We start from the raw sequence: 11,970 nt of genomic DNA, 5'->3' as shown, positions 1-11,970 counted from the left end.
TGGAAGGCCTAAGGGCACGTTTGGAGTCGTTATGTCATATTTTCGGGTCGGGTTCCTAAACCTAACTAAATACTTGGAGACCAAGCAATGTAAACCTATAAAAATGTATTGAGTTATGTAAAAATATCATCTAATCCCATATCACAAGTTCTATATCCAAACCTAGGGTTTACCCCTTTAGGGGGAAACCACCAATATTCATCTTCTTTGTGATATGAGTAGCTAAATCCTTTGTTAATTAAGGATGAATTTAATGTTATAAGCATGCAGCTTTATTAATAATACAAATCTATTGAGAGTTTTTATCATCATCGTTTGTCTTTATTATATCTAGGGTTTATGAGTGATTCTTATATTTATTTGAAGTGCACGGTAGATTAGTCTATTGATTGTTCTATTGCTAGTAGAAGTTATGAGATAAGTAATCGTCGATTAACTCTCTACACAAGTAAAAATCACGAGACCTTACAGAGGGATTCCGTGGAGCAATCGTGTGTGAAGTTAACACCAGCAAGTAGACCTTGATCTAAGAGTTTAACTACTGGGATCAACCTAAATTCACAAAGCTTAATGCGTTCAATTGGATTACACCTTGAGTGATCTACTACTTGGTGGTTCGTTGGACAAAATCTGATAGTCGAGAACTTCCGTATCCAGTGATTGAAGGAGTTTTGGGGATAACACTGATCTAGCTGTTATTCTACGGTTGGTGATGAATGGTTCTTATGAAAGATAGATAAGTATATTAATCCAGTTATCGCTTGGTAACGGCGAAGGATTCCTTGATCATCCCTTTCATCTTATTGTCTTTATATTTATCTTAAAACCAAAATCCCCCGTTGTTATTTATTTTATTTTGCTGATCAAATAACCTATCAATTACACATCTCTCTGTGGGAACGATCTCTTATTACCACTACATTACGAGTTAATTAGTGGGAAATATATTTATTAATTTGTTGCATTAACGACACGCATCAGAAGGCAACAAAAATAAAACTCTAACTAGGGAGGCTAGACATCCGAATGCAGCGTACAACCTAGTTCGCACGAATGCAAGAGGAAAAAGGTAAGACCTATCACACGTCATAATCGGGGAAAACCTGGTAAGCACGAATCAAGGGAAAGCTACATTGACCCTGGAACTTGAGTCATGGAGATTTGGGGTGAGAAAAACGAAAATGCCCATCCAGGAAAGACACCTAAATCGGAAGATTTGGGTAATAAGATCTTTCCTAAGGAATGCAGAAAATCGATCCGGGAGGTGAGGTACACGGTTGAGTCAAGAGTTCCCGGGGGGTCTAGAGCGTTCCTTTCCACTCTTGACAAGTCCTAACTATGATGCACTCGGTCCGAAGATACCCCACTTAGGGTGCGGTAACCATAAACCTTATCGGTGGAGGGATAAGAGGCTGCGAAATCAACTGGTTGTTGCATTACCGGATGGGAGGAGCCAACCTTAACCCGGTAGAGGTAAGCTTCCTTGAAGGGGCAACCAGGGGGAATATAAGGATGACACCCTCCATTAGGGAGCTGAATTTTGTCAAAAGACGTAAATGTCATGAGGCTTTTTACTCACGGGAGTATTAAGGATTGTCATATTTATGCACAAGAAAAACCTGAAGAGGCAATAATACAAGAAAAAGATAAGGCGAGATCAGTGGGTCGATACACTACAGTGTAAAGACTTCTTGCGATTTCGTCGCACAAGAGCAAAGAAAATTTTGGGAAAAATAAGACCTTTTAATTAGGAAGGAAAAATAAGACCTCGGGAGAAAAATAAGATATAAGCTAACTTTGTTTTGCAGAAGTTGACAGAAAAATAAATTGTTCGCATGATACAAAATACGATTAAGGCAGAGAGCGACACTATGATCATCAGCCTATCAATCTGTGCCAACTAACAGAGGCAAGAATGGGAATGCAAACATAAAAAGAATTTTATTTGCCCCATTTGATAGTCTCAATGCACATGCGAGAAAGAATGAAACTCTGTTATTTGCAAATTCAAATGTAAATCAAAGGGAACTTATGCTAAAGGAGCAAAAATTAACACTTAAAAGGTGTACACTGAAGAAGAAATTCCAAAAGACATGAAGATATACAAAAGGCAGAAGAAGAATTTATAGCAAGTGAAAAATAATTAATTTTTGCCTAAATTATCTTCATCATTTCGCTCGGCCTCAGAATCACTTACTTCTTCTTCATATTCTTCATATTTCTCTTCACTATCAATGATATCAGGAACAACTTCGTTGGCAGGAACGTCTACGAATGTATACTTTGAGAGAGGAATGTCATTATCAACACAGACTTTATTAACTGCTGCATCACGAGCACGGATGGCATCCTTGCTATTATTTGAAACAGTGAGGATATAATTCCTTTTTAATTGCTGATACTTGGAGTTGCGAGTAGATAACTCCATTGATAACTTTTAGGCTTCCTCAATACGCTTCTTCTCTTCAGCATCTAGTTGTGTCTTTAATTCTTCAATTTTCTCCAGGTAGTTCTTTTCTTTCTCTGCGAAATATAAACAAACAAGTTAGAGTTAAAAAGGATATCATCCTCAAGAAATGACAAGTATGAAAGAGAAACAAATGACCTTCGTGAGTGGAAATAATGTCTTTAACCAGTGCAAAATGTTCAGCTTGAAGGCTCACGTTTACGGCTAAACCCTCCCTAACATCATTCAGAACTCTAGCAGCCCAATTAAACTCAGCCTCACTTTCTATGAGAAGTCGAGAACAGATTAAATTTCTTTCCTCAATAAGTGCGTTCTTTTCGCTCAAAGCTAAATCACGTTCATGTTGAACTTTAAGGACAGTTTCTTGGAATTTTTCTAGTGCTTTCGCACCCTTGAGAGCAACCTCATCTTTGTCACTAATGAGTTTGTTCTTCTTTACTTCCAAAACCTGAATTATCGTCTTATTCTCATGAAGACGACGTTTGAAGTTATTAAGTGTGGTTAATAGGGGTCTGTGATCCATCATAAGAGTAGTATACTTCAGTCTTAATTCCTCCAGATTAAGATTCTCAAATCCTTTGGTAGGATAATTGTTTAAAGAAGAATTAAGATGTTCTAAAAGAGTTTCCTCGTCAGGAAAGTTAGATGCCTCATCAGAAAGGTTATAAATGTCTGCGAGTATAGAAAAATAAGATGTGCGAATTATCACATAAAGCAAAGAGAATGATAAAGTTAAAGATTACGTACCAATAAGTTCGTTATTCCTTTCTCGATCCTTGCGAAGTAATTCAGTGTTGGTAGAATTTTCAGTTTTAAGTTTGGTATTTTCTTTCCCCAGATTGAGAAGTTTCCTTTGGTAATCCGAGGAAACCGCATAGGATAAGCGAGATACTGCGAAAATATAAGAAAGGTATTATGTATTGGAAAGGAAGAATAGAAAGAATAAAAAAGAAATATGAAGATATAAATATTACCAAAGAGCCAATTGCATATAGGAAACTTGGATTTATTGCATAAGCAGCTCCGCGAAGAGCTGGATCATCCAAAATAGGAGCATCGCAGACTTTCGAGACCATTCCAAAAGTGCGTTGTAGATCACCATTATTAAGAGCCGACATTGGACCAGAGAAAAGGTTGGATAATTCTTTCATTGAAGAGGATATTGATGGATCTTCAGAAGCAAAAATATCGTCATCGCTGGATTCAGAACTTGAAGAAGGGTAGAACTCTCTGCGCTTCTTGAAAAGATCCGAATAAGAGATTTTGGACTCCGATTTAGACACGGGTTTCTTGGGTTGCTTCTTGATTTTCCCAATAGTCTTAACACCCGAAGCTTCAACCTACGCGAATAATCAAGATAAGAAACAGAGGCAACAATATTGTTTAAGTTAGAGAAAAGATGTTTCTTACTTCATTATTCCGCGAAGATGACACATTGTGTGATGTCTTGGCCTTCTTAACAACCTGGAATCAGAGGAGTAGGAAAATAAGAAACAGAGAAAATAAGGTTATGCAAAATTAAGAGTATTTGTGCGAAGATCTTATACCATCTTCTTATTCTCATCCTCAGACAAGGAAAACTTCCAAGGTTGATAAGCAGAAAGTTTCTCAGGAAGGGGAAGATCATAACCATCAGCAGCTTTGCCAGAAACATAAGGACCTTCTAAAATAACAGGACAATTAAGCCAGCGTGAATCATTATACCTGCTAGCAGTACTATTAGATTTTTCGTTCCAGTCAACATTTCACATAATCTTATTTTCCTCAGAAATACCATCTTTCCTTCTTAAGCGAATGGTCCATTTAGTTGATTCGTTTTTCATGATCGCAACATAGTAATGTTTGAAGAAATTATCAAGAGGATACTCCGCAAGGTTGATGGCTTTATCACGGTATGATTCATTTCGCACTTCATAGGAATAAGAGGTTCCTAATCCTGCTGCACGAATAGAATATTCCAAAGCTATTCTAATAGCATCTCCGCTCAACTGAAATATACCCTTTACGAATCGATCATCAGATAAAATTTCGTAGAATTAGGGAATTTCTGGATTATATAATGGGATAGGAAGATTATTGAAAAGCTGTCCTAATGAAACGATGATCTTTTGATTAGTCCATTGTTCGGAATTTATTAACTCAACATTGAGTTTGGATGAATAATCAGATTTGGAAGGAAGAGAAAGTGAATAACCTCTTGCGTCAAATTCTTTCTTCAGTTTGGTGAATTCTGTTTCCATCTTTTTACCAGCTGAAGCCATTATAAGAATGGGAATGACGGATATATATGTTAAAAAAATGTCTTAATCAGATCAATGAAATCACAGTTAAGGTGCAGAAGCGGAGGAAAAGAAAAAAGAAAGTAAAAAGAAGAAAGAAGAAGATATATAAGAAAAATTCATCCTCGTTTTCCGAGATTTTATCTCATTAATGCGAAGAATGAATAGATAGAAATAGACGGTTATAAGGACGTGTCAGACAACGAGTGGATAAAAAGACACGCGTAAGTTAGGAAAGCTCAAATTCTGGAAGTGTGCCGGCAAAGCAGAATACGAAAAGATGAGCATATGCGATATTATCGGATGGAGATTTCTCATATCGCTCACTTTATAAAGAGAACGACATGAGAAGAGGCAAAATGTAGGAGGGAAATATCACACATTCATTATGTTTGAGAAGTAAAGGTCACCTAATGTAAGCGAAGATCATCGCACATAGTAAAATTAGGATGACATATTTAATGATGTCATCACGAGTAAAGTGTGATGATCTTTACGAAAGTGTAAAGTGTACGAAGTTGAGCGAATGTACATGAGCGGTTGTAACACACAATGATTCTGAAAATAGGGGATCTATTAGTTGTCATCCACTATGTATTACCCTATATAAAGGGAAGGAAACTGCGTAATAAGGGGATTTTTTAGAGTGAGTGTTAGACAAGAAACTAGGAGAGAGAAAGTTTATTTGGAGAGCAAGTAAAGTCTTTATATTATCTTGTATTCAATCTTTAGATCTTAATAAATAAATAAATGATTTTCACCATGATTTCTTAGAGTGTTACCTTGTCTTGAATGGATGTGGTTGTAGGATTTCCTGCGACTACACTGCCTCTTTGACTCCACCAATGATGCACAATAAATGTGATTTCTGTTTCCAATTGTGTGAGAATTATGAAAATTGAATCAAATGTGAGTTTAAAAAACTGAATTCTTGGGGTGATTTTCACTAAAATGCTACATTATACCTCTTTTATATTAAAATGGTTGGTGATTTTCTAAAATACATGGTTCAGAAAAAGAAAGAAAAAAGACATCAAGAAATCAAGTAAGAAGAGTACAACAGAATAGTAATCTCATCCTCATCGCTATTGCTACATTTACTGAGCTGTAATGGAGGGTACATGTTGAACTTTGTACCAGTCCTCTCCTACTCCTTTCACAATCCTGTCTTTTACCAATGGCATTCCTAAAATATTCAATTGCTCTAGGGAAATGATGAACCTCAAACCTTCAGGAAGCATACTCAGTTTCTTACATTTCATAATGGTCAAGTACTTAAGATGTGGCATTCCACCTTGGTCGACTCTCCACTCCTTTAGATTTTTATGCTCAGTGAAGGTTAAAATTTGGACTTGAGGGAACCCTGCTGAAGAGCATACCATTTTCTCGCCATCGTAAACACGTTGCATGCTTAAATCCTTTAAGTTTGGGAGATATTGAACAGTTGCCATCGGGTCCTCTTCGAACATGCTGCCAGACAAATGTAACTTGCTGAGATTTTGTGGGTATTTCTGGAGGTTAATTACATCCAGTCGACCACCCAACGTAAGTGTGTGAAGGTTATGACAGCAAGAAAGTGAATCAAATATTAAGTTGGGAAGTTTTTCTATACTACTAATACCCAACTTCCTAATGGGAGATAGTGAACTTCGCTTGCCAACCACCTCTTCCGGGATTACATCAGTTTGCAACCGCGAGGTAGAGCATACCGACAGTTTTCGAAGATTCGGAAGCTTGTCCAAACAACCTTTTCTTATCCATGAGCCAGCTTTTATGCAACCCATACTCTGGAGATTTACAAGATTTTCGATTCGGAACTTCTGATCCGCTGAACATAAAAAGAGGTTTAGGTGTCTTAGTTGTACCAATCTTGATGTAGTTTCAGGTAATGTTCCGTTAAAATAAGGCAACTCGAGTGTTTGGAAACTTCGTAGATGACGAGATTGGAACATTGGAAGAGATCCCTAGTGATAGGTACCTTAAGTGGATTAATTTGAAGACTTCTTTTGCTATACTCTTTTTGGACCCTAACACATTTTCGAGATGCAACACTCTGAGCAGTTTATAGTTTTGGCAATTCAATGGAGTTATAGGAGTACCCCAAGGCACCAAGAAGAGAAGAGTACGAAGTCTGCTATCTGAATTATTGAAATGAATTTCATACATTGATATGGCTTCACTCTTGGGGTGAACGGCATACCTCCGCAATTTCTTGGCATTAGTCGATGTTACACCACTAGTGCAATGTTGCTGCTGATTATGAATATCAAGGAAGTTCATTGCCTTCGCTTCTGACAAACAAAGGTCTCGCATAAGATCATGTATTCGATATGTTTTAATCATGCCTTCCCCTACAAAAAATTCGTAGCTGACTTGAACCATACACCTCTGAGTTAACTCTGCTAAATACTGGTGCTTCGCTATATCCTCCATCTTTGCATGTAATTTTTCCTGCGTTTGTGGTATGAAGCCCTCGGCAATCCACAATGGGATCAGTTTCTTTCTTGGAATAGCATAGTCTTCTGGGAACAAACCTAAATAGAGAAAACATGGTTTTAGGTGGCATGGCAAATCGTGGTAACTCAATGCTAATATTCCCATCACACCTCCATTTTCGCCTTTACTAATGTACGAAATAACGTCTCTATGAACAAGTTCCCATTGCTTGATTTCTGATCTCTTTGTTGCTAATAACCCTCCAAGCACACATATACCCAGCGGCAGACCACCACATTTACGCACCATTTCCCTTCCCAACTTCTCCAAACGTGCTGGGCAGCAATTGACGCCTGTGGTATTATCTGGAAATGCTTTTTTACAAAGCAATTCCCAACTCTCCTCATCGGTTAAATGTTGAGGTTGGAAGTGAAGGCTCCATGGATCTACCAGTAAAGCGACATCTTTGTTCCGAGTTGTCAATAACACTTTGCTTCCTCTCTTCCCGGTTGGAAATGCAGGGCTTAGAGTATTCCAATGATCAAATTTCCATACGTCATCCAACACTACGAAATATCGCTTATCTTGGAGGTAGTTGTAAAGCTTTTCCACAAGATCTGTGGCACTCATCGCTTTGAGCATCTGCAGCTCACTGTCAGTTAGAGTCGTACACTTCTTCAAGATTTCTCCTAAACTATCTTGCACATTAAGTTGTTGAGAAATAGAACTCCAACCGCAACAATCAAAACGATTCTTGATGGTATCATGTCTATATATTTTTTTGGCTAGAGTGGTTTTGCCTAGACCGCCAACACCAACGATAGATATGACGCAACGCCGTTCGTCATCTTTCATCAACTCAGTAATTAATATCTTCGTATGTTCCTCGAAGCCGATAACTTGATCATCCTCAACATGAGAATAGCAATTTCTTAACGGGTGTTGGATCATCCTTTGATTTGTTTCAGAACTTGAAGTTTCTTTATCGCCCAAGTCTTTAATACCATATGTCACTCTGCTGTCAGATATTGCTTTGAGTCTAGCCTGGATGGCTTGGATCTCATAGCCAACCCTGTGAAGATGTCCCAAATTCTTGACCATCCAAGCATTTCTTGTAAGAAAGTTCTTTATTCCTGTTTTAGTTTTACAGGTGGAATTAACTTTAAGGAGGAAGGTGTCAATTACATCTTCGGCATCGTAAGCGATGTTTCTAATTTCTGCAATCCAATTGCGAACACCCTCGTCCCCTTGTTGTTCTCTTGCATCTGCATCTTTTAAGAAACACTGCATCCTTATTAGTTCACCACGTAACCTCTCAACTTGACTGCGGACACTATGTAAGAAAAATGTTTCACCGATAAGTGCATCACCCAATTTCTCCACCACAAATGAAATCACTGCATCTACCATTTTCTTGCCTCGCAAAAGAAATTTAATGAACTGAACTGAAATGAAGAAGTTATAATTTGAGTTAGTTTAGGTAATTAAGCCTTTTCAATTATTGTTAAGTTTGAAAACTATATGATAAGATTAGACTGCTATGCTTAAATTAATCTACACAGTACACAACCATCGCATGGAAGTCGTGGTGGTTGTCCGCACATCACGCGGAGACCTTTTCTCGATGTTGCTTAATTACAATTGTCTCGCAACGACTTTTATTTCATGGGTTCTAATTTCATGCGTCTCTTTTCCCTTTTCTAGATGAATAATCAATTTTCTGATACGAATGTTATAATACGGGGATCCAACTCAAAACCAATTGGCAATGAGTGGAGAAACCCTAAGAGATTATAAGCCCCAGAATCTTAGATTGGGACTAATAATCTCAACAATGAACTCTTGTATGTTGGAAGATTTGCTGCTGCACTAAGAAATGCAAAGTGGTTCATGAAGCTGCTGACTAAGAAATGCAAGACCCTCTTTTATATTAAAATGGTTGGCTGATACAAAAAATTCACTTGGTCATTCACATTTAACCGTGCAATACCTTTGTTTACAAGTTACAAAGCAATTCTCTTCAACCATCCCTTACCTGTACTTCTTCTCGTTATTGTCTCGTATAGCTTATGATGAAAATGGTATTTCCTTTTGCAATTTTCTTGTTTCCTGATTATGAAGATACAACCAAAAAATGTTGTTTACAATTTGCTGACCATTCTTTCCGACTTCCCTTTAGATGGATGGTATCAAGTTTCTAACATTAAGTCATCTATGAGATTCCAAAGAGTTACCAATTCATTCTTTCTGCACTAAATGCTCCACATCTGCAAGCTCCACCTCGCCTCTTTGCCATTCTTCATTTCCCTTCTGAAATAACAACTCGATTTGCTCCAGAGACTTTCCTTTTGTTTCAGGAACATGTTTATAAACAAAAGCAACTGAAACAGCTGAAATCAAAGAGAAAATGAAGAAGGTTCCTCCAACTGTAATGGCTCGGGACACAGAAAGGAACGACATGGCGATGAGGCCACTGCATAACCTGTTTCCAACTGCACCAAGTGCTGCTGCTTGAGCACGAACCCGAAGTGGGAAGATCTCAGACGTCAGAACCCAGCAAACTGGACCAATTCCCACAGAGAAAAATGCGACATTCCCACATACCAACAGAATTGCCAGTGCAATGCCCACTTGTCCATTCCCCATAACTGTAAGTGTAAACGCCAATCCAAGCAAACAAGCAGTCATCCCAATTGTGCTGACGTACAACAATGGCTTCCGGCCGACTCTATCAATAAGAATTGTAGCTACCAAGATGAAAATAGTCTTGGTAAATCCAACAGAAACAGTTGCAGCAAGAAGCTTTGTTTTGTCAGTGATTCCAGCGTCTCTGAAGATTGTTGGACTATAGTACACAGTTGCATCAATGCCGGTTATCTGCTGGAAACATTGGATTCCAAATCCAGTAATTAACATTCTGCGAAGTGATGGAGAGGGATCTAACAGTTCACGCCAAACAGCTTTCTCCTCAGTCTTATCTGCATTGCCAAATCCAGCTGCGGCAAGGATCTCTGCAAGTCTTTCTTCCACCTCTTCTTCATTATCATTTGTCTTGAGCAATACCGCTTTTGCCTCATCAACTCGATTTTGCAACACCAACCACCTTGGTGACTCAGGAATGACAAACAGTGCAAACCCAATAAAGACCGAGGGTAGTATTCCCACACCAAGCATTATTCTCCAACCTGTATGCACTGAAAACCCCGAAAAAGCATAATTTGAAACATACCCAAGAAGGATCCCCAAATTTATAAAGATCTCAGGGAACGAAGTGAGTGATCCTCTTGCAATTGTGGGAGAAATCTCAGTGATATACACTGGAGCAACCATAACACCGAACCCAATTCCTACTCCAGCAAGAAGTCTTCCAATCATGAGAACTCCAAAAGTCGGAGCGAATGTCATGACTAAAGCACCTGTCTGAAAAATCACTGCTGCTAAACCCATTGTCCATTTTCTACCAATGGCATCCGAGGTTCTTCCACCACCTAAACTACCAAGAAGTGAGACTATGCTCAAAATACCAACTAAAACTTCTTGTTGCACTTCTGTTATTTTCAAATCTTCTTGAATAAATATAATTGCTCCACTCATAACTCCAACATCTGCATATGGCAAAAACCTTAAATTAGACGAAAAAACGTTTGCAATACATTGTTTCCAATTCTTGCAATCTTTCAAGACCCACCACAAAACAAACATTGCCATCATCATCATAATCTAAAGTGACCCCCCTTTACCCAAATCAGGATTGTAAAAAATTCTGTTCTTTCACCTACAACTAGTTTTACTACAATCAGTATAGGGAAAAGATGCATTTTAAGGAGTTTGCCAAAATGGGTTTGGTGTATGATTCCAAATGAGGAAGATTAAGGTGCATTGCCAAACTTTCAAATCATGCTTAAATTAGTAAAATTTACTAACTAAAACTGGCAAACCCATGAATGTTTGTCACTCTTAAACTATTCTGTCTACATAATAATGAAAACTTTACTAAAAGTAATTTGTGATATGTGGGAGGATACTTACCATATCCAAGAAGAACAGAGTTGAGAGAAGCAAAGACAGCACAGGCAAAGACATATTTCCTAGTATCACTGCTTCTTGTATGCTGCTGTCTGAGTTTAATCATTGAATCTTCTAATTCATCATCAAATTCATCATCTTTATCCATCTTTTGATACTTGTTCATTTTAGACACCACTCCATCATTCCCATTCTCTTCCACCAATCCCATCATCTATTTTCTTATTACAAAAACACAGATTCTAAAACAAACAACTGCTGCTCCTCAGATTTCAGAGCTGCTGCTCTCTAAATTGGGAACTACCAGAAGCCCCCCAAAATTTAATAAAGTCACCTCCAGATCTAAGGGAAGGAAGAAAAAGTACTGCGTGTTGAACTTTGAACTCTGAAAGAGAAGACCAGAGACCAACTGGGTTTGGTTTGTTGAGGTAAAACGTGGGGTCCACTCTTAAAAATTTGTTTTTTAAGGTCTGATTTCTGATTGGAGAAATTAATTAATTAAATTTCCACAAGCTGGGGTTTTATGTTATTTGAATTGCAAGTTGGGGCTTTTTGTTAGTAAATTTTCTGGGAAGTATAAAACAAAACAAATTTACAAGCAAAAGGAGATCTGTCTCAGAAGAAAAGATGGACAGCTAGAGCTTACTGTGTAATTCGTTAAAAGAAAAGAAGAGAAAAGTAATACACTTGTGCAATTTTTAATGAAGAAAGAATCAAAAGAATGATAATATATTTTTCTTTCTTTAATTACACTAAATCTGG

The 11,970-nt window shown here is 37.8% G+C and overlaps 2 protein-coding genes across 2 annotated transcripts; both read right to left on the bottom strand.

Moving 5' to 3' along the window:
* Positions 1–5,705: 5,705 nt before the first annotated feature.
* On the bottom strand, positions 5,706–8,715 carry LOC113309619 (probable disease resistance RPP8-like protein 2). Its single transcript, XM_026558072.1, has 2 exons — positions 6,947–8,715; positions 5,706–6,216 (listed from the first exon to the last, which is right to left on the bottom strand). The coding sequence occupies exons 1-2, from the start codon at positions 8,590–8,592 to the stop codon at positions 5,844–5,846; spliced, it is 2,019 nt and encodes a 672-aa protein (XP_026413857.1). The 5' UTR covers positions 8,593–8,715; the 3' UTR covers positions 5,706–5,843.
* A 367-nt stretch (positions 8,716–9,082) lies between these two features.
* On the bottom strand, positions 9,083–11,583 carry LOC113313581 (probable polyol transporter 4). Its single transcript, XM_026562373.1, has 2 exons — positions 11,212–11,583; positions 9,083–10,787 (listed from the first exon to the last, which is right to left on the bottom strand). Exons 1-2 carry the CDS (start codon positions 11,420–11,422, stop codon positions 9,421–9,423), a joined length of 1,578 nt encoding a protein of 525 aa, XP_026418158.1. The 5' UTR covers positions 11,423–11,583; the 3' UTR covers positions 9,083–9,420.
* Positions 11,584–11,970: the final 387 nt, after the last annotated feature.

Source organism: Papaver somniferum, chromosome 9, assembly GCF_003573695.1.
Source record: "Papaver somniferum cultivar HN1 chromosome 9, ASM357369v1, whole genome shotgun sequence".
NCBI lineage: Eukaryota > Viridiplantae > Streptophyta > Magnoliopsida > Ranunculales > Papaveraceae > Papaver > Papaver somniferum.
Note: the sequence above shows the minus strand (reverse complement) of the source record. Positions and strands in the feature narration are given on the sequence as shown.

What these genes read in the sequence shown, in the direction of transcription:
- LOC113309619 (XM_026558072.1), bottom strand. Translation starts at nt 8,592, where the DNA reads ATGGTAGATGCAGTGATTTCATTTGTGGTGGAGAAATTGGGTGATGCA. An exon ending in AATGCCAAGAAATTGCGGAG is followed by an intron (nt 6,217 to 6,946) that starts GTATGCCGTTCA and finishes TTTGTCTGGCAG; the next exon opens with CATGTTCGAAGAGGACCCGA.
- LOC113313581 (XM_026562373.1), bottom strand. Translation starts at nt 11,422, where the DNA reads ATGATGGGATTGGTGGAAGAGAATGGGAATGATGGAGTGGTGTCTAAA. An exon ending in CTCTGTTCTTCTTGGATATG is followed by an intron (nt 10,788 to 11,211) that starts GTAAGTATCCTC and finishes TGCCATATGCAG; the next exon opens with ATGTTGGAGTTATGAGTGGA.